The 23,922-nt window shown below is 33.9% G+C and overlaps 1 protein-coding gene across 15 annotated transcripts in view; it reads right to left on the bottom strand.

Annotated features, from left to right (window-relative positions):
* The window catches only part of LOC132697310 (coiled-coil domain-containing protein AGAP005037), a 402,124-nt gene that overhangs the window by 213,448 nt on the left and 164,754 nt on the right, over positions 1-23,922 (bottom strand). For 12 of the 15 annotated variants that reach the window (XM_060662680.1, XM_060662688.1, XM_060662686.1 and 9 more), the window contains 2 exons: positions 649-817; positions 357-555 (listed from right to left, as the gene is read on the bottom strand). In XM_060662680.1, coding sequence (XP_060518663.1) covers positions 357-555; positions 649-817 — 368 coding nt within the window. Of the gene's footprint in view, positions 1-356; positions 556-648; positions 818-4,427; positions 4,782-14,694; positions 14,802-23,922 lie in introns of those variants that run through there. The other 3 variants (XM_060662690.1, XM_060662689.1, XM_060662694.1) reach the window with 3 other exon arrangements.

Raw genomic sequence — 23,922 nt, 5'->3', positions numbered from 1 at the left:
CTGATCACGCTTGTTTCCGTTTCTCAAAATTTCAAAACCAAAAACCACCAAGGGTGTTTAATAGCACCACAAAATCGAAAGTCAAATTGAAATTACGCATTTTCCAATCTGATTCTGAAAGTCAAACTGAAAACAAAGTAGCAAACCTATTAATTCTGTTTCAAGGCTTAGTTTTCAAATTCTTTTCAAAACATTTTCGATTTTATAAGAAAAAAGTCAAAAAGTCAACCCAGAAAAAAGGCTTAGTATCAAATAAAGAAATTCAAGTAGGTCACGCAATAAGCTTAGGTGAGGCAACAGATCTCAAAATCAAAATCTCACAAATAGTAACCACCTAATACTTCCACATCGCTTACCTCAAATCTTCCAACTCGTAGAACATATCCTTTGACGAGTCGTGGATGTAGATCTTAACGTTCGGCGAATCCAGATATTCCATTGTCAATTGTTTCGGGAACGACCTCACGAAGAGTGCTTTGACGGTGTCGATAGACGTAATCTCGTTTGGCAGAAGCGCTCGTTTAGTTTCATTACGATATTGAAGAAATACCAATCCTGGAAATTATGTAGTGCAATTGAATGAATATTTTATATCCTTCAACTAATATCTGAAAGATAATATTAAATTTTAGTAGGATAATAACGAACCTAGAGGTCGTTCCAAAGTTTTGCTGGGAGTTCTCACCACGGGGAGCGAACTCCTTTGTTTTCCTCCTCTGCGGAACCCCGTCGAGCTTGTCTCCACTTCTGACATGATTCCGGGATCGTCATCGAAGAGCATCGCGTTCGAAGGTAGGGGATAACCTCGCAACTGGCCCTGAAACGATTTTATGAGTCTTTATTTGTTTCTACGTCCGCGTTTACGTTTGTCTCTGGCGTTTTCACAAACTCTAAACTTAGAAAAGATGACACAGATTTTTCGAACTGATGAACCATTTGATGAGAGGCCTCAAAGAGAGGTTTCCACAGAACATGGAATTGTCAATTATGGGGAAAAAGAGATTCTGTCTGATGAATTTAAGAGATTTTTGTGGAATGAGGTAGAATCAATTGCCTGCAAAAACAGCTAACGATACCCTGCTCTGGGAAAGAAAACTTTTAGCAGAAGATGAGTTCTGATTTCCATACCTGGATCCACCATAAACCCCCTGTGAATCATCAGTTCTTAGAGAGGTCAATTGAAAGATCGTCCTGAATGTTGCTGCACTTATAATACAAGATATGGGTACTGTTTGGCAAATAATGGGGCCCATTTTAAAAATTGAATAATGTATTACTGGCAACACAATTATTATTCTGTAGTCTTTATTTTTTCACCTATCCTTGTTTTATCGTTGGTGTTTTAGCCAGATTGGTTTTACACACGCTCTAAGTTGTGCCTATGGTCCCAAGTTTAAATGAAGTGTGAGAGAAACCAGTTAATACAGTTAATAACAAAATTCCTAACATCTCATAATTTTGGAGGTTTTTGAACATAGAAAAGTTTTGGAGTATATCAATGTGTTGGAATACAGTTGTTACTAACATTACTGTTAGCATTTTTGAATTCTGCGGGTCCAAAAACGATTTCAACGTGCCGGCTTTGGCAGTTTTAGGGACATTTAAGCTTTCCGGTAATTTTTACTAACCCACTGTGATAAATGACCCATACATCATTAAAATACAATCTCCGATACAAGGGCCTTTCTGCGAATAAAATCGAGTAGAGTTTGGCAGCAGATTTCGGGCATCCTTCGCGTCCGAGTCGAAAAAGGAAATAAAATAAAAAGTAGTCGTTCAATTTTACATCGAATGAAGTTTCCATGCCGCTGCAAACGAATTCTGCGTCGCTACAATGTGTATGCGAAATGAGAGAGAGAGAGAGAGAGGGTCCTGAATTTAATCCAATGTCGGTCGCGTACGCTATCTGGCTCGTTTCCATTGTACTATTTACCAGATAAAACCGACGATAGAGGCAGCTTTCTCAAGACTTATTTAGCATTAAAGCTGTCGTAGAAATATCCGTCAATCAGATTTTGTTTTCCATTATATTCGACAGGCTAAAATGTAACCAGAATTTGTCAAGCTTTCATGAAAAATTCTGCCAACAGGTACGAAGGGTGTGAAAAAGTGTCAATCCATCCAATCCATATTGGAAGAGAATTCTGATTTTTTTAAATTATTTTAATTTAATGATATGTTGAAATTATAAACTATCTCTGAGCTTCTCTCAGCTGATTATTATGGTTGATGGGCACCTGCTGATGAGTTTATATTTATTTATTTAATCAAATTTACAACAATATTGGCATCCAAGAAAGGCACAAATGATTTGTCAAAAGGTCTACGACATAACATAAATTTTGCCTAGCCATTGAGATCCAGAGGGTTCTGTCCTTTGATAATTCAGACGTTCTCGACAGATGTTGTTTGAATAGTAGCATCATTAAAGAGTGCTTCAATGTAATAATTTTACGATTGACAAGCATAATAAAAGGGTACTTTCTTTCTGCATTAGATCTAGAATTTTTTAAATTATCGAAAGTTCTGCCAATACACAAAACAGGTATTTCCAAAGTTTTGGAAAAAATTATGCATTCTCAAATGTCTCATTACTTCGAGTCTAACCAAATCAGTATGGGTTTAGCAAAGGGCGTTCTACCATGAAGCCTTATTTTCAATAATGCCTGACATAGTTGAGGGCTGTGACCTCTCCAAGGCCTTTGACTGTGTTAGTCATTGAGTTTTTGAAAACTTGTTTTCATTAATAATAAGTCTAATAGAGCCTGACAAGGTCGGCAAATTTTTTCTTATATAAGTGGCACAATATATAATGAAATTACAATAAGCATTTTTGGCTCTCTAACGATAATACCATAAGCTAGTGTGTGCATAACAAAAGGATACCGCAACCTTCCTATTTACAGAATTTCTCTTTCAACAACATAAAAGAGTACTTATTCATTTTGTTAATAACTGATTTGATATGATTCTTCCAAGATAGGTTAAAATGTAAGTTAATGTCCAACAAATTCTAGTATTTGACTCTGCTGAATAGAACCACTGTCTGACTCCTGACTGCTGTCTAATTGTCTATAAGAGTCGCATCCTCATCACTGAAGGGCTGCATCTTCTTGCACAACTGATGAATATCCGAATTTGTCACAAGAGCTGCGTATTCTTAAGTCTTATCTATTTTCACTTAATAAGAATGGAAGAATGCAAGATCGGAATTGTGTTAGACTGTATAAAGATTAAGAAAATCTCTTAAAGATTCTTGACCATGAGGCCACATAACAAAAGCATCATCAAAGTAGCGCATTGGTTCATAAATTTAACCGCTACAAAAAAAAAATGTTCCATAAAAGTGTTTTTCAATTCAGATGGCAAGTTTTGATTCCAGATTTCCGGATTTTAATATAACTAATATAATGTTGGGAGTTTCAGGAATAGGGTCTTTAGTAAAGGGGAATTCTACGTCAAAACTTACTCAACTAATACGCAGGGATTCGAAACTAATCAGAACGCGGTTCAATTTCGTTTTGAAGAATCTAATTCCATTTAAATTTCGCTCAAAAAGAACAGAACCTACAATACCATACCGACATTAAAAGAGACTCCTTGGATTTTAACAACTTGATACTTCATAGGGATTTGGATAGTTAGTAAATAATTTAAGTTATGTATAATGTGTTTTTTATATTATGCTTAATAAAAAATGAGAGCAATGATGTATGATATATTGTATTCCTATCGTCAGTTTTAGAAGTTTTATATTTCGGATGTGTAGATTCCTATCATGGTAAAAGGTTGTCTGAAATTGGAGAAAAGTATCAAAGCTATATAAGATATGTAACCCAAATATATAGTAGAGTGCAAATTTAGAGCAGATATCATATTGTCAATTACAAAAGACTTCCATCTTACAGTGGTCAAAAATTTATTCAAACCTAACTAAAACTTTTAGGGGCCACAAGTTGTTTGTTTGGTCTGGTTTTACAATAAAGTCAATTTATGGGATTGTATGTGAGTTTAGATGTTTGATGACTTTCTCTGCCACATTTAAACCTTTTCCTTGAAGTTATTGCCAACTCTGGACAACATTTTCGGCCTTGCATTGTTAACAGCGCCTATAGTACTCTTTTTCATATTATCTGGTATGGTTGTAAGTGTGTGAGATACAACTCCTGTTATGTATTCCCATAAAAAGAAGTCTAGTGGTGTTAAGTATGGAGGACTCCGAGGTCAATTTTAAAAGACATGCCTTCTTCCAATGCAGATGTTTTCGAACCCTCACAAAATGTTTAGACCAAAACTTTCCGTGAGACCGTTTACAGGATAAATTCAGGCAATTCTTACAATTTGTTAAAACTTAAAACATTGAATGTACATTGGATGAGACTAGATTCCTCCAGGCAGTGCACTGCTGACTTTGTCACTTACTTTACCTGTTTCGATTCCTCCGTACTCGGCTTGGGATAAACCGATATTTTCAAATTGACAGGGTTCGATTCGTCTAGCTTGAAACACTGTTCGGAAATTTTAATCAGATCCTTTCGATCCTCGAAAGGAATCACCCGGGCGATAGGACTAAAGTTCACACGTTTCATTGAAACGTTGGCTTCCCTGACGTTATCTTGAATCTCGTCGTCAACCACTACGTTTTGCGTTTTATCGCGGTCCGGGTCAGTCAACAGGGGGGAAAATTATTTACTATGTGACAAAAATACCACTAGTAAGTGTATGTCTAGTCTTCGCCATCATAGAAAAAGTACTCGTTTTTTTTTATACAAATGCGACAACTGAAACCGTAGGTTAATTCGACATTTTTTTATTTTTTAAAATCGCTTTTAATTCATTTCCGAACAACCAATAGCAACTACGGTTGGATTTACATAAAGCTGATTGACCAGCAAAATTAACACATTTTCACGTCTTAATTAAGTACAACAAAAGATAAAATTGTAAGAGAAGACAAGAAAACAATAATAAAAAGAAAAAACAAAAATTGGGTTCCAACATCATTAAGATAATTTTGCACAATTTGAGCAACATGCCGTCGAGCACTATCTCGCTGAAACAAAAAATTCTCATCAATGTAAAATCCCAATGGTATCATATGTTCTTGCAGGATCTCCATTATGCACATATCTGGTGTTAAACTGTCCTTATTAATAACTACCAAGTCAGACCGAGCATTTTATCTGGTGTTTTGGAAGGTACATTGGGCACATCTTTCATTTGGTCTATCTGAGTTATAGAAACAAAATCTGTTTTCATCTGACCAAAGAACTTTCCCAATCTTTATCGGTCCTATCTATATGTTTTCTAGCAAAATTCTACATTGCTCTTGATTCAAAGCTGGTGCTCGCACTAGGTTCCTTGGTCTCATATCAGATTCAGCTAGGTGTCAATAAACAGTATCAGCTGAAATTCTGAGTTCATCTGCTTTCTGTAGATGTCGTTGTCTTAAAGCAGAGATTCTTAAAAAACGTACATACCGTTGATACTAGTAATACATTGGTCATATTTCCTGTTACACTCAGACCATAACATTTCAATAGCATTTTCATTGTTACAATTTTTAACCATCCAAAGGGCGGAATGATAGCTTGCGTAGCCCATCACTATGAAACTTTTTGGAGGAAGATCAGTTAATTTATAAACCAGTTCTCAAAATTTTGGTTAGTTTTTAGTGCACTTTTAATATTGGGTATGTTAATAAATCCTTCCTTTGAAGACGTTCACTAGTTTTTTTAGAACTTTTAGAGTTTTCCAGCCAGCTGTTTCTGAAATTTTAATAAAATAAACACGGCAGTATAAGCACCTTCGAATAAATTTTGATTTTTGATGTATTCCCTCAATAAATTGATTCTCTTGTGGACAATGTGAGGTAAATCCATCAGGTCTTATCTATTATTTGATTTCTTCCACTTAAAATCAATACTTTTTACGTCTGTTCTTAGAGAGCTGATGGGAAAACTAAAATATTCATTTGCTGCACATGTTCCAGTTCATTTTTCGCATACATACAGTAGATTTTATTTTGTTCTTTAAGCAATCTGTAATTTTTGTTTAACCCCTTTTTGATTTTGAAACATTCTGGAGGTAAAGGACTCATCGCTCGTAATTCGTCTTTTCTTAATACTTATGATGGTTGTTTGCAACTTAGTTTTTTTTATCGAAGGTGCTTATATTATTCGTATTTTGTTGTAATTCAGTTGTGAAGTTGCTAAGTTGTGTTTTGTGTATTTGAAGCTCGTTCGATTAAATTATCAATTAGATTGATCCTTCACCAATTGAAAAAAAGCCAAAATATTCAAAACCTTTATCTGTGATTGCTGATTATATTTTATCTTGCAACAGTTTATAAAGAAATGAAACAAATGAAAAATTTTAGCAATAAGACTTATTTATCTGAATTACAACAAAATGCGAATAATATAAGCACCTTCGATAAAAAAAAACAACTGTATAAATTTGAAATGCATATGGCACCTTACAAAAAAACGTAAATATTCTCATGTTTATATAAATTTACAAAAATAATTGAAGATAATTTAGTAATAAGTTAAATTTGCTGGCCCGATTATAAAAACGAGCTAGCTTTCTTGTTGCGTCGTAACGTTCTTCGCATGAAAATCTCTATCGATTGGCTCGGGATAGAAAAGTGTGGCAAATTTTAAAATAGAAAAAGACGGCTAGTATTGGGTATTCTTGGATGTGTTTTTCCGATATACAGGGCTTTTTCACATTGACACCGTTTAATTTAATTAGTAACTAAATAAAAATGCCTTGTTCCACCCAACAAAGACAACAAGAGTAACATGACCGCAACCGGGCATGTTACTCTCTGACCAAACGTTGCCAAATGGATGGAACAAGTTGGCGGCATACATTTTAGGTTAATTTAAAAAATGCACTTCAAAAAGTATTGAGGCTTATAATCTGGTATATGGTACATAGTTATGGTACAAAACAACAAAACAATACCGCTTAAGTGTGCTGTTGTTATGACTCGGGTAATGTTTAGTTTTCAAATGGAGCAAAAATTTTTGTTGGTTATTAAGTTGGAAGATAAACAAGATATGCTAGTTCCAAATTAATGTTTATAGTAGCACATTAGATAGCGATGTAATAATAATAACGTATCGATTGTGTTTAAATGATAGTAATTCGTTCGTAATAAATAACGAACCAGCCTTTATTTCGAAGCAAAAATAACATATTTAAGTTTTTCGCAAGTGTGTGAAACATCTTGTATAGAGCGTCTAATAGAAAAATTTATAAAATTTAACGATCACTCATCATGTATAACTAACAGTATTTTTAACTTATAGATCTTTATCGATCCCAAATCCAATCAGTTAGAAAAATTGACAATTTATTTTAAAAAATGCGCCAAAAACCGAACTGTTCAATTAGCACGAGTCACTGTTTGGCGGAGCCGAAAAATCACTCAAGTCAACCTACGCTGAGTGACACGAATTTTTAATCAAGATAACCACAATTCCGTCAAAATTAGGTTAAAATAATGAACCAGTGTAAATAACTCAAATACCTGTAGGATTACTGAAGTGTAGTGCTTTTATTTGAAAAAATTGAAAATTGAAAAAAGGTTAATTACGATATTTTAGTCACTTGGTTTATTTTTATCCTCAATTATATTCACCAAATATGTTGTCTACCTGTAAAGTTGCTTTTCGTCTAAGATGTATTTTGGAATTATTTTATCACAATTTCTTATTGCACTGATTCTCATAGGACTCGTCTGATTAACACGTTGGATTAAATTGTTAATGACTTCATCAAGAACATCTATACGAAATGTTTCAAAACAAATTGTTTATAAAATACCAGTATATTTTTTATATTAAATTATTTCGATTTGTCAAATAAACCTATGTCCTAAAGTCAAAACTTACGCTTTAATAAAAGTAATTTTATTTTATAACCTACGTTCACAATTTTACAAGCATAGGCAAAAAAAATCGGAGGTGGATGTTTTAGTGGATGAAAAATTAGAAGTTTTGGAATAACTTGTATACTGCGCCACCTGCACTGATTTGCAAAAATACCATCATTCCTTTTTTTGTAACTCTCAAAATTATATTTCTGATAAGATACAGTTATTTTCTAGTATTTTCTTAGTAGAGCAGCAAGTCATAGATGAGTATTAATTTATTGTTAAAAATATTACTCTTAAATGAATTCATTACTAGATGCGAACGAAAAAAAAGAAGGTTTTTAAAAATAAAAAGAACAACCTATTTTATTTTCTATTACTGTTACTAATGAAAAACCAAAATACGGGGAATTTTATCGGACATAAGTCATTCACGGACTTCTGGCAATCTATTTACGGGAATGTTTAAATTAAGATATTTTATTACAATTAGAGCAAACTGAGGTGGTAATTTGTCAATCAATCAATTAATGTTGGAAAAAATGTACAGGCGTCGCTTCATAAAAATTTGGGATAATTCGAATGGCCGTAGTACATAATTATACGTCATGGAAATGTCTTTCCCATATCAAATGGGGATTTTCTAATTCCCTTGAATGTCTGTTATAAAATTTAAAAATATCATTGCGGATAAAAGAAACCTCGCCAATACATAATATTTTGTTAACAAATCATTTTGCTGGTTTGAACAAAGGTTAGATATATTATTCTTTCTTGCAGGTCAGATAAATACTTTCTCGCTTTGTTGTTTTAAATACTGACGCAGAACTTACTGTAGTAGCAGCACTTATAAGTCTTCCGTTGTGCTTTTTTAGAAGAGAAGTTCCTGAAGACCCCAAACAGTCATAAAGTATACAAAAACTTTTCGTGACTGTATGATATCTCTCTGAGAACATCCCTACATACCGACGAAGTGCATCGCAACCATTGTAATTGCATTGGATATAAATGCACACCATACACATCTCGATATGAAAACGTATTATGCCTGGGCATTTTATACCAGAAATTACAGGACGAAAAATAAACACAAACAATAACTTTGAAATATTACTGAACTTGTGGTGCGCCCAATACCTTGTCCCAATTGTGTTTGTGGTAAAGTGTATTGCCAGAAGTTAAGAAGAAGACGAGTGAGAACAGCGAAATGGGTAATTGTGGAGGTGACAAGACGGTAGCGGGATACGCTACGCGCCAATTTGGCGAGTATTATTTTGTTAAATTTTTCTTGTTAAATTACCAAATGAGTAAGCGTGTAATTCAGTTTTGAAAGGAAAATAGAAAGTACGACATCAGTTGTTGTTTATTTCCGATTGGCTAGCCGAGACAACACATAAATTGGCGCCCAACGTGGGGCTCGAACTGTAGAACATACGACCTGGGAAGGAACCGATTCAGTTTGCTGGATTCAGAATCATTATTTACGAGTTTATGGTGGTATATTATCGTGTCTGAAAATGCCCAAGCGAAATACAAAGTGTATTAGTGTGGATAAGGATTTGGATGGAATTATTAGTCCCAGTATGAGTTTAAGGAATTTGGTTGAGTCATTGGCCGATAGTGTGGCCAAATTAACAACTGAAGTGGCTAAAAATAAGGAAATGCTTGCTACTGTTGGAGGTGAAGGAAAGGATAATAATAAAGTAGCGGCGCAGAACAAGCAGATGGAGCATGAGGAGCATTTTTTCCAAGCAAAAGAGTCAAGTTTTTATCTGTCGTCTTGGAAGGATCGAGGTGGGTGTAATTTAGTCTTTTCACCGGACGGCCCTGTGCACCCCATATATTTTGAGAAGAAACTACGACGTTTGATAAATGAAGCAATGATACCTGAGCATTTACAAGTAAATTTAGCAATAGATTGTTTACATGGGTCAGCAACAGATTGGGTGGCAACAAAAGAAGGACATTTTAATAATTTAGATGAGTTTTTGTTGGCTTTTCGAAAACGTTATTGGGGGGTTACTGAGGAAAGGGAGCTGTTCTATGAACTCAAGTATGGTCGGTATAGAAGGGGCAGCAGAGCTGATTATGTGTTAAAATTAGCTGGAAAAGCAATGTATTTAACTGAAAAAATTAGTGGGTCTGTTTTAGTTCAATGGTTGGCACAACGTTTTCCTTGCGAAATACAGAGGAGAAATTTTATAACGGGAATCAAAACAGTAGACGAACTAGAGCATTTTTTAAAGAAAATTGACGAAACTGAACCGGGAGACAGAGGTCCCTGGAGACAACATAATTTGGACAGTAATGATGATAGACAGAGGAGAGCTGGTGCTAGTAATAGGGAAAGTAATCAGACACGTAATTACGGAAATAGAGGTGAGAACAGTAATAATAATCGGTCGACGAGGGTTATTACTAAATTTGACTATGGTGATTTGGTATCAGATAGCGAAGGAGATGAGCCATTGGAACATTTCTGTTCACCTGTAATCTCGGGTAAAATTTATGAAAAAAGATAGCCAAGTTTCTGCAGTTTCTGAAGAATTTGCAAATTTATTAAAATGTCAAGGTATAAACTTTCCTATATTACCAATAAGCAATATCGTAATTTCAGTTGCTGTAGGTGCAAAGACACAAAAAGTGTCTGAACAAATATTATTGCCTTTTGAAGTGAGGGGTAAAGAGTTTAATATTATTTGTATTATTGTTCCAAAACTAAACAAAAATATTATATTGGGTGCTGACTGGATGACACATGAGAAAGTTTTAATAGATTTTGCTAATTTATCCTTATCGATAGGAGATGAAGGTAATATTTCAAAAGTTAGGTTCGAACTAGAAAGTGCCAATAAAAAATCTATCACGATAAATTCTATTGATGATACGGTTAGTGCTGCTAAACGTCATGAATCTACTGAAAATGAACTAATTGAAGTGGTAAAAAATGCAGATAATTTTGACGAATCTAAAAAAAAGGCTATTGGATCTACTAAGGCATTTTAAAAATATTTTTTCGGAAAGTCCCGGTAGAACTGATAAATATGAACATAAAATAGAAATGCGTGACAAGTCACCGTTTTATAAAAAGTCATATCCTGTGCCATTTGCTTATCGAGAACTCGTTCGCAAACAAATACAGGAGATGATTGACATGGACATTATAGTACAATGTATGTATATGTCTCGATGCAAGATTTCTAAATTCTAAAATGGTAAAAGATCAAGTCACTCCTCCACACCAACAAGAATTGTTGGCTAAATTTAATAATTGTCAAGTTCTCAGTACCCTCGATATGACGGCCGGATATTGGCAAGTACCAATTAGACCAGAAGATAGGAAATATACTGGTTTTGAATTTGATCATAATATTTACTGTTTTAAGCTACTACCGTTTGGCCTGCCAACTTCAGTAGTGAGCTTTATACGCTGTTTAAATGTGGTAATGGGATCTGAATTCAATGATTTTGTATTAACTTACGTAGATGACCTATTAATATTTTCCCAAATGCCAATGAGCACTTGATTCACCTTGAAAAGTTATTTACAAAATTGCAGGAATGTAATTTGACTATTAAATTAAGAAAGTCTGTTTTTGCGCGTAGTGAAGTTAAATTTTTGGGCCATGTAGTGACTCCCAATTATATAGCTATACATCCTAATCGAATACAAGCAATTTCTGATTATCCAACACCAAGAAATACAAAGGAACTTAAGAGTTTTTTGGGTTTTATCAATTTTGAGCGACGCTTTTGTCCAAATTTTGCGGAATTAAATGAACCATTGAAAGGGTTGCTTAAAAAAGGAATTCGTTGGTCCTGGGGTGAAGTAGAAACAAAAGCTTTGGTAGCTATTAAACATAGTTTTATGCGTGCAAATATTTTGTCACATCCTGATTTAGATAAGACCTTTTACTTACAAACTGATAGTTCTGGTTTTGGAATTGGGGCATGTCTTCTTGATACTATTGAAAATTAACAACACTATACATTTTAGTACGGGTTTTACTCCAAACTTTCTGCATTTTGGCAAGGAGAATGAAAATAACATTCATAAATTAATCAAGTATCCACGCGCTGGAAATATTGAAGAAACGAATTTAGAACAAATTTGGCATTTAGCCCATTTAAAAATGTTAACGAAGAGTGAAAAAGGTAAATTGAAGCATGATAACTCTGTTGTTCCTATACAGTTTAATGTTGGTGACGCGGTGTTGGTCAAACAGCATCCATTATCTTCTGCGGAAAATTCGGAAATTCGTAAGTTCTTTTGCTGTTTAAAGGACCATATTATATTTTGAGTTCTGCAGGCCCTAATTCTTATAATATAGGAAACGAAAATGGCGACTTCATTAATAAACAAAATGTTATTAGCCTTAAACCTTATCGTTCTTTGAAATAGCTACATTTTGTGCTACTATTTGTCCTGTTCTGAAAAATGATTGTATTGTTTCAGTTAAATTTATTTTCCGGTATTATGATGTTATCTGAAACTGTCAAAATTATAAAGTACCATACCATGCCTCTTATGAATTATTTTGGTTACTGAACAAAAACTGCTCATACCCCACTTCCATTTTATAAAACATTAACTTAATATTATTAATTTTAATTTAAACTTTAATTTTAATTTCATTAATTAAATTTAATGTTATAAGTAATTAACCAAAACTAATAAATTTATAATTTCCAGCAATTGTTGCAGTGTATTGATTGATATGTAAAAATGTAAATAAGTATCTGGATAACGACTTAAAACACGAATATTGAACACTAATCCATTTTTTAATTAGAATGTATAAAAATACGGTATTTTTGCAAAAAAGTGTGTGCAAGTGGCACCGTCTACAAGTTGCAGCAAAACTGATTACCCCATATCAGTTCTCGTCCGCCAAAAACCCCCGCATGCGAATTTTGTGCCTACATTTTTATAATCGCGAACACGAAAAAATAAAATTACTTTAATCACCCTGTATCTCCGGAAGTATCGGCTTTAGGACACAGGTTTACTGAGAGATTCGAAATAGTTTGAAAAAAAGAATTGGCCGGTATTCTATGGCCCCTTCGATTTGAAACAATCAGTATACCGGGTGATGGATTGCAGAAAGGAACATAAAAAATCTCATGTAAAATTTTAGATGCCCAAATATTGGCTCCCCTGTACATGTTATAGCAAAGTCGTAATATAACATTTTGAAGGGGCCGGTAGGATGAACTCCTGTGCCAAGTTTGAATAAATTTTAGTAAGCCAATCTTCAGTTATTAAATTAAATATTATGGAAAAATTAGATTTTTTTTATAGTTCAGGTCAAATGAGTCAAACACCAGTAAAATACATTTTGACAATGACAGCACTAAAATTCGTAACAGTAACAATATTTTTATTTGTGATTCTTATTCGCTTTTAAACGCTCTTTAATTAAAGCTAAATATGCGTTATTCAATTGAAGGAAACCTAACCATAATTAAAACTATACCTTCGATTTCAACAATTAAACGTATTATTACTTAATTCAATTCTAGATGCACCGTAATAAATAACTCAGCTGAAAATGTCGATAATAGCGCAGAAGAAAAAGAAAGAAAAAACAAAAGCAAATAATGATAGGGATTTTTTTTACAAATTCACAGTAATCAATGAACCCAATATTCAAAACTCAAAATATCGTTTGGTTCATACTCGAAGCCTCAAAAAATAAAATAAATGTATAAATGAACCTTCGGGTAAAAACCTATTTGGACTTATTACAGAAATACGTCACTTGAAAAGTGCTACCTATAAAAATGTTAAATTGGACAGTTACGAAAGGCTATTTCCTTAGAATGTGACAGGATTTCAAAATGTCAACTCAACAATGTTAGAAATGAAATTTATGATCGCTTAGAATATTTATTAATTGTCCATGGAAGGTTGTTTGAATATTAATTCAAAAATAACGTTTTATTACTTATTACTTATTTTTATTACAATTATAAATTATTTTCAATAGGAAATGAGGGTCAAATTTATGGTCGTTCCTTGAAGCTTTTTCTGTTTGTTGCCGTCTTTTAAATGAAATTCGTTCCTACATACTTATTTCATTTTGAATGTGTGAAATCAAATGTGCATGTCTTTATTGTAAACCAAGCTTTATTTGATATGTCATTGTCCAGCTTGACGTAGTTAAGGTGGTCTGGAAATAGCGTAATGGAAAATATTCGTTATTGTTTTTTGTATTGACCTTTTGCACATGAGTTAAACATACCGGCTCCTTCAAAAAGTGATATTACAACTTAGCTATAAAATATATTGGGGAGCCAATATCTGGCCTCCTTAAAATTTAAATGGCATTTCCTATGTTCTGTTCCGCAATGCTTCACCCGGTTACAATAAGATACTTATGAGGAAATTTAAAAAATAAATAGGCAAACGTCAATAATGGCACCATTTCTTATCATGATAACAGTGGCAACGTCAAATCAAATGTCAAATAATAAAACTATTTAAAAATCTTCAGGATTCCTAATGCGATGGTTGTCGACGAATCAAACTTGCTTACGTTTCGCCAAGATTCGGAAATAGTATTTACAGCAGCCTGTGGAAGTTTGTTTGAAAATTTAAATAATCGAACGCGGTATGGAAATCGTTCCAAGTGATCTCGACTGTTGCCATTTTCAGCTCATAGCAATAGTTGTGTCACTTGGAACCCATGCAATCTCTTATTACACGTATCTGAGTTAGTATTAGCATATATGACATAGAAAAGAATATCCGTTTCTATCCGTCTCCCTCTGAATAAAATTTGCCTCACAAAATCGATATCGCCTACATTGTCGGGCCCATTCGAATACGGATCGAGTTCGCTAACTTGGGGTCCACATTTTTTCGACACGGACTCGCGATACGCCTCTCAAAAACGCAAAAGGCACTCCGCCACGGTCGGCCATTAACTAAATTAATTCCCTCGATGTTGAAAACAACACACTACGACTCGGCGGTTCGCTGTAAACCCGCTTAATTGATGAGGTCACGTCATTTACTATTCCGATGAGAAGTCCGGCTTAGAGGATGTTATTAATTGATCGAATTCGCCGAGGGCATCATATTTAACGCTGCGTTTCGCACGATTTTCGGGGAAGATGGAGGGTCGCTTCTAATTAGACAGTTTCCCCATCAGTCCTGGCCCGAGAAGGACGTCGCCATCATTAGTCTAAGGTGGCGCTGGGTGGCTGGTGGTAGACAAGGAAAATAGGCTATCCACTAATCCGCCTTCCGGTAACTTTATCATTCAAAATGTTCAAAAAATAATTAATTATCGGGATTAAATCACAGAAGAGTATCAAAAACGGTCACTGCCTTGATTAGTGGCGACGCTTTTGATATTTTTGCCGTATACTCCGAAAGGGTGAGTGTATGGGAGGTCTCAAAGTATATCTTGTCGGCTAATATAAGTGGAAGTGTACAATAACCTGTTTTACCCTGCGTTTCGAAAAAGCTTTTTACGAGTATATCACCAATTTTTGGTGTAGCGTCGAAATCGCTTGTCATTAAATGTAAAACAAATTGTGAAGTAAAGAAAAAAACTGTGTTAATTAGATAAAACTTGGTTTGATATATACGAAACAGTATTCAAACGGATTCTATTAAAAACTGTGAGGCAAAAAACGTACTTATTTATCTTCTATTCGAACATTTTCTATTAATACTAAAGTAACAATCAGGTATTCTATTGCCGTCGGCGGCTTATGTAGATAAGTGTCTTGAAAAGCAAAGGCGATATACTTTGGGACAAACTATACTTTTAGATTAGCTAGGGCAGACAAGGCCACACAGAGGTCAGTTTTTACCATCGGGCACGGAAAAAATATCTTGTGTTATAATACTAACAACCATTTAGATAACGAAAAACGTATTTTCAAAAATGAATGTATTTTGAATATAGGGGTTGTTTCTTTATCTTTGATAATATTTCGATTCAGTATAATTATTTTGCTTTAAAAATCTTCCTTTCCATTTTTATTTAAATTTATCATTTTTTAAATATTTTAAATACGCTCGTGATGTATTTTGTGTTCAAAGAGTGTTTTAAAAATGGCTTAAAAATTAACAATAAAAGAAGATATCAAATATCGTAAAAAATGTAAATATAAAACTGAAGTCAATGAACAATAAATTTTAATATGTTTACCATTAGGTATTTATCAAAATACAAATTTTATAATAACAACTTTCTTACATAAATGTCTTAAGGGTGATTTTCAAATATTACATATATACACATTGTATTGAAACAATAATATTCAACAAGTTTGCTGAAATAGAAACAGTAATAAAATTAAAATTAATAAGAATTCTTCAATAAACATTATAAGCTTTACATTAAAGGAATAAACATTACCAAACATAAATACACCGGTATAAACAATATTTGAATTTTTAATCACTATTAAAATCAGATTTATTTTCATTTTGTTTTTAATATTAATAATAATAACATTAATAATAATAATAATAATAAAGTTCTTTATTTGCAATAATCGGTAAGTCAATAATAAATAATAACAAATCAATTTAGAAAAATTCGAGGATCAGTTCAGTGACGTATGACTGACACGTTCTTCCACATATCCTGAAAACCTAAGGCGTAAGAAATGCAGAGGGCAGATGTGACAATTATGGAAAAGTATCATACATAATGTAATTTTTAATCTTAAAGGGAGGGATAAGAACCGTTAGACAATATTGTTTATTTGAACTTATAATTACAGATATTAATTAGGATATAGAAAAAGTGTCTTCTTAGTTTTTGATGAATTTATTATAGTTTATTTATTTGTTAATGCATTAAGAAATTTGGTTATTATATAAGAAAATCACCGTTTGTAAAGCTCAGTCTACCTAATATTGATACTGTGCACGTCATTTCTAAATTTTATTTTTTCATATATGTAAAGAGGAGATTTATTTACCAAAATCTTGGAATATAAGCAAACAGAGTGCAATCTTGGATTTTGCATATTCAGCCACTATTTGGAAAGTGTGACTTATACCCTCAAATTTTGTTACACCGAATATCAGCCTCAAACAGCAGTTTTGTAACATCTGAATATGAAAAATATCAATTTTGTTCAAAGAACAATACTTTTGGTTTTCTATTTGAATAATCCTTGTTATGGTAAACAATTTATAAATTGAAATAAGCTTTTTGAAGGCATTTATATATGTGATCTGAAAAACGCAATTCACTGTTCAACAGAAGACCTAATTTTTTTTAGTCAATTTTAAGATAGTTATTACTTCTTATGGCAGAGACTCGGAATCTTCTTTTGATCTTTTTGATCTGATGAGGTTAGGACAAGTGCATCATATCTTCTAATGGATTTACAGGAGTGATTCTCCCTGGAGTGCTTGGAGTCCTTATTGCGGCATTCTTGGACCTCCAAGGACATCTGACAGCTGTGTTCACCAATATTCCCCCTTGAATAAGATTTTTGAGGCACGGAGTACCAAGGGTATATCCCCACATATATCTCAGCAGTCTCGAGGCAGAAAAGTTTTTCGGCATCAATCTGTTGTCCGCACGCTAGTGTGGTATGAAAACTTTTAATTAGGGTTGTCAATTCCGGTTATCGCCGAAATAGTCGTGGCACTCCTAACGAATTTTCGAGCTGAATTGTCATCGTGGGTCGTGGCAAATTCAGGGTTTGGAACGTCAACTAATAGCCCCATTTCACGTCGAAATTTTTCTTGTATATATTTTTCTCGCCCATCGACTGCTTTCCTAACAGATTATTTTTTTGGGATTTAGTCTATAGGAAATATGCTCTCAAAGCATTTGATCCGTGCATGTAAGCTTGATATGCCCAGCTCCACATTCTTAGCATCAACTTGCCGTGTTTTTGTTGCTGCAATGTCATTCGTTTGGCTCGGTTTTGCATGGCACAAGGGGCAGAGGCATTAGTTAACCAACTGTAAGATTTTTCCGTCGATAGTAGTCAAATATAAAACAGATGTTTAGTGCTAAATATTTTGATTTATTTTGACGGGACTTGGTTGAAGGTGCAGGATTTGTATATTTGAATTCTTCTTTTTTTTCGTATCCTTATTTTCAAATTGTTATTTCTAGCAGTTTTGTCCTGCAGCTCCCATTTGAAATATATAATTATTTAAGCAATGGCGAAATGTTCAAAATGCTTTAGTATTTCCTCCTGGGCAATAGCTAACCTCTATATTGTGTGGTCGAAATTCCCCTGATATTTCACTAATGATAATACCATCTCTTTATCGTTTCCCACAGCTTATTGCAATGTCGGAAGATGTCGGCATTATGCTCTTTACACGATTTTATTAGTCAAAATAAATAAGAACTAAAAGTTCAGATTTTCACGAAATTATATATTATGACATGACATTTGATAAAGGCACGGTGTTGTCATGTCATAATATATAATTTCGTGAAAATCTGAACTTTTAGTACTTATTTATTTTGATAAATGGATTTTCATCAAGTAAAAGCCACCTCAGTTCGATTTTATTAGTGCTTTGACATCTTTGTGTCGATATAGAGTGCAGGTGCCTGACCAGGTCACATCTTGATTGGTACTTTTCTTGTCTTTGTGTTCATAACATCTCTTTTCAAACTCCTTCGCCAACACTGAATTAAAAACATAACTTTGTAGATTGCAGATGTATTAAATGAGTTATAGATCAATCTATTATAAATCGAAAATACAATATATAGTAAGAATAACAGAGTTTTGATTACCAGCAATTCGTACAGGCTACTGTAACACTTTTTTCAAAACTTCTGGATTCCTCCTGAGTCGGTTTTTGCTGAGTCGAAATTGCTGACGTTTCGCTAATCATCCTGTTGGCTTCTTCAGAGCTTGACTGAAACTATGTCGTATTTTACTCTGTATCTGCTTATATATTGTTTGAGGGGGCGCTAATGAGGGACATAAAGACCGTCTCGGATGACTGATTTCCAAATTAGCGACAGGTAGAGATCTGAGTCACGCTTAAGATTGTTAGGTTGTTTATAGATTTATATATAGATTTTTCGTTGGTAGAACTGATTACATGTAAGAATTTTAGTTTTATCGAATAAAATTTTATGTCCGGTTTCATGAGTATTTTCGGCAACACCTGATGGGTTTATTTGTCTTAGTCGTAAGGCTTTTTCGTGTTCTTTGAGCCTAGTTCATATTTTTCGTTCGGTCTTTCCAATGTATTCTTTTCCGCATATGCATGGAATGCTGTAAACTCCTGGCATCTCAAATGGAATTTTGTCTTTAACGAACCGAAGGTGTTAAGAGATTTTTGGACAAGTGGTCCTTCCTAACATTCAAAACATCACTGGCCACATATCAATAGTTAGAAAGAAGTATAACGTCAAAACCAGATTTACCACTTGTCCAAAAATCTCTCAACATCTTCGGTCCGTCAAAGACAAAATTCCATTTGAGATACCAGGAGTTTACAGCTGTTGCCGAACACAATCACAAAACCGGACATAAAATTTTATTCGATAAAACTAAAATTCTTGCATGTAATCAGTTCTTCAACCAACGAAAAATCCGAGGGTCTATAGAAATCTATGAACAACCTAACAACCTTAACCGCGACTGGGGATCAGTCATCCGAGACAGTGTTTATGCCCTTCATTAGCGCCCCCCTCAAACCATAAATAAGCAGGTACAGAGTAAAAAACCAGTCAGTTTGAGTCAAGCTCTGAAGAAGCCAACAGGATGATTGGCGAAACGTCAGCAATTTCGACTCAGCAAAAACCGACGCAGGAGGAACCCAGAAGTTTTGTAAAAAGTACCAGTAGTTCTTGTCCATCAAAAACAATGGAGTATAAATAATATTTATCTAGGTAAGATATATTTTGGTAATGCCTTTTACCGCACAAATTATTAATAACTACATAAAATGTTCACTTAGAACGTAATGTTCCAAATTATGTTCAAAAACATCCAGTTTTAACAATTTCGCAGTAGGCTGTGTGTTTACGAATCGGATAGAATTTGCCCTATGTCATGTTAATCTGTTTGTAAACAAATTTTCTATAGGGTTTCGATATAAAATATTCCAATTTGTTTTTTTTTGCATTTAGCCGCGCCAGATAAGCCAAACTGACCTCCGTGGGTCATGCGAGGTGTTGGTGTTTTTATCAGGAGCCATTTAGGGGGTGAAATTTTTAATAACTTGAACATATCCGTTTAAAAATGTCTTTCAGTTGCACATCTATATAATTTACCGTAATCTACAGCCCTCCTGGGGGCCGTATCGATCGCGCCGTTGACGTCTTTGATAATGTACTTGGAGATACGAACGTACAATTTTCTATTTTAATATTAATATTAATTTAATATTATTTAATTATTAATATTAATATAAAATTAATTAATATTAATATAAAGCATTAAATGAACCTACTCGAATTACTGAACATTCTGAAACTTTCATCCACTCATTCTTCACAAATCATCCTAAAAAACATAGTAAAATTGGAACATTGAATATATACCACATATCTGATTAACTATTTTTTATTACATTAATATTCCAAAACTACGCTTCGTATAATTACTTATAGGGACCTAAAAAATATAAATAATTAGGAGTTCGATAGTGACTTGCACCATGTTCCGTGGTACAAAATTCTTTATAGCCCCGATATCAATGACAAGGTCGACTGTGTTACGTAAAATATTGTTGAACTTTTTAATAAGCACTTCCCTCTTCGCGAGGCTCGTATAACAAAGCCAATTGCACCATCGTTAACTTCAAACCTAAAAATGATTACAAAACAGAGAGAGATAAAGCTATGTCAAGTAATAAAAAACATAAAACACCAGCAACATGGGAATATTACAGATAAAACGTATCAAGAATTTTTACGACAAAAAAGCTCTTCATTATTTTGCAAAGCTCTAAAAAACATGAACATATAGAAAAATAAGATAAGCGCAGAAATACCACCAAATTGGGTAACCCAGAAGAAATTGCCAAAGGCCTTCGTTAAGACAATAGTTAATGACTTTTTAAGTGCGGGTATAATTCGTGAAAGTCGCTCAGAATATGAAAGCCCGATAGTTCTAGTATCAAAAAAGAATGGTGAAGTTCGAATGTGCGTGGACATACGTGATGTCAATAACAGAGTCATCAGAGCAAGATACCCGCTGCCGCATATTCAAGATCAGATCAATGGTCTCTGCCATGTAAAATACTTCACTACACTAGATATGAAATCCGCCTTCTATTGAATGCAAATTGAAGAAGGATCAAAACACATCACAGTTGGTACATTGAGCATTGAGGAGGCCATGCAGAACCTGGAAGATGTAGTTTATGCACGCGCTAGCCACTAATGCGTTTTCTTTGAACTATGAATGAACTATGAAAACAACTTTGACTACGGAGAAAAAAAATGGACTGTGGTACTTCCTGCTATAGAAGAAAGCCGAGATTGCTGGTTAATCAGCAGCTCCTATTAGACGCGTCATCGAGCGATAACTTTGTTGATCCAGACAAAGCCGTTGCAGAGACTCTAGGATCTTGTGGCTGTTGAAGTTGCTCAGCTAGCCGGCGGAGGAAAATTGAAACCGAAACACAGAGGACAATTTACTGTACGTGCAGTGCCTAACGACCGATATGCGTTACAAGAACAGGGACGGCAGACTACTGTAGCTGCTCATGAACAACTGCGTGCATGGCCGTCTACGAATTCACAAAAAGTCGGTAACGTTCGATTGTTTACTTTTTCATTGTTTATTTAAACTTTAAAAAAAAAGTGAGGTTAATAATGGCAATCCCATTATTAAGTAGAAGAATAATGGCAATTCCATTATTGAAAAAAAAGAGGTTAATAATGGCAATCCCATTATTAAGTAGAAGAATAATGGCAATCCCATTATTGAATAAAAAAGAGGTTAATAATGGCAATCCCATTATTGAAAAAAAAGAGGTTAATAATGGCAATCCCATTATTAAGTAGAAGAATAATGGCAATCCCATTATTGAAAAAAAAGAGGTTAATAATGACGATCCCATTATTAAGTAGAAGAATAATGGCAATCCCATTATAGAAAAAAAAAGGTTAATGATGGCAATCCCATTATTGAAAAAAAAAGAGGTTAATAATGGCGATCCCATTATTAAGTAGAAGAATAATAGCAATCCCATTATTGAAAAAAAAAGAGAGGTTAATAATGGCGATCCCATTATTAAGTAGAAGAATAATGGCAATCCCATTATTTAAAAAAAAAGAGGTTAATAATGGCGATCCCATTATTAAGTAGAAGAATAATGGCAATCCCATTATTGAAAAAAAAAGAAGTTAATAATGACGATCCCATTATTAAGTAGAAGAATAATGGCAATCCCATTATTGAAAAAAAAAAGAGGTTAATAATGGCGATCCCATTATTAAGTAGAAGAATAATGGCAATCCCATTATTGAAAAAAAAAAAGAGGTTAATAATGGCGATCCCATTATTAAGTAGAAGAATAATGGCAATCCCATTATTGAAAACAAAAGAGGTTAATAGTGGCGATCCCATTATTAAGTAGAAGAATAATGGCAATCCCATTATTGAAAAAAAAAAGAGGTTAATAGTGGCGATCCCATTATTAAGTAGAAGAATAATGGCAATCCCATTATTGAAAAAAAAAAAGAGTGAGATTAATAATGGCAATCCCATTATTAAGTAGAGGAATAATGGCAATCCCATTATTGCAAAAAAAATCATGTTACATAGCAACCCCGTTGTCTGATTGTAATGAGTTAAATTTTAAATAGTAACATTTACAAAAATTCTGTTGTTGGTTTCTAAAATTTTAGAAATAGCGCGAGGACGCTTTCAGAGCAGGATGGCCGTGTTAGCGATATGTTTTCTATGGCCGCCAAGAGTCACGTATGCTGAGTCAGGACCCACGAGCGGCATGTCGTTCCAGCTACGCAAGAACGAACGGCAGTACGATATAGACCGAAGAGCGGAAAGGCAATGTTGTAATAGGTGGTCAAATAGAACAGTGCTATGGTTTTTGGGGAGAGTTTTATTCCGTATAGGGTTGAAACCCTTACCTCATCTCTTAAGTTAACATATATATATTTGCGATTTTAATACAACTTAAAGTCGTTTCACGCATCCTACTCGCCAACGCTTTCTGTCTCTCCAGTCCTCTTTTTGGAGATTTCTTTGGGTCATTGCATTTCTTATACCGTCTTCCCATGTGTTTCTTTTTTGTAATCTTTTCCTTTTTTCTGGAGGAACCCAATTCAATATTTTTTTTGGCCATCTATCATCCGGCATTCGATATACGTGGCCGTACCATTTTAAACTTCTGGCTTCGATAGTGTCTATTTTCATTCTTTGTTTTATCTCATTGTTACTTATTTTGTGTCGCAGTGTTAGTCCACAACAGCGTCTCCAGTAGTCCACTTCCATTGCCAATAATCTTTTACGTAAATAATCAGTTATTTCTCATACTTCGGCCCCTTAGGTTGTAATACTGTCTACAATGGTCTTATAAATCCTAATTTTAGTTTCTGGTCAAATTTGGGTACTCCACAGTATTCCATTTAACTGCTTTGTTGCATGTTTTCCCTGTCGGATGCGGTTCTTAATTTCAGCTGCACTAGTGCCACTTTTTGTTATATTTATATAAATAAATACAGATTTGAGTTTTGCGTTTGTCATACAACTTGATAGTTCAGATCGTTTAAAATACGGAAATTTAGATTTTATTGCGAATTCACATACAGTTATAGTTCATATTTACTTTAATGAATCATTAAACGCTGGTCGTATAGTTTACTTTTTCAATTAGTAATTATTGGATGCTACAGAAAATTTCCCTCTCAATGAGCGACAGGGTAGGTATTTATTTCCAGTTGCATGACAAAAGCAAAAATTGACTGGATTTTTTTTTATTTTAATTTTTTTTGGGGAGTGATCAAAAATAAAATTTATGAAACAAGGTCCAGAAATTTGTGATAGAATACGACAAGCCGGCCAATCCTGTTGACGGAATTGAAAAATATATTCGAATA

This window comes from Cylas formicarius, unplaced genomic scaffold, assembly GCF_029955315.1.
Source record: "Cylas formicarius isolate icCylForm1 unplaced genomic scaffold, icCylForm1.1 PGA_scaffold_1__22_contigs__length_36826433, whole genome shotgun sequence".
In the NCBI taxonomy this organism is placed as follows: domain Eukaryota; kingdom Metazoa; phylum Arthropoda; class Insecta; order Coleoptera; family Brentidae; genus Cylas; species Cylas formicarius.
The sequence above is the reverse complement of the archived record's forward strand: the minus strand, read 5'-3'. Positions and strand labels throughout refer to the sequence as shown.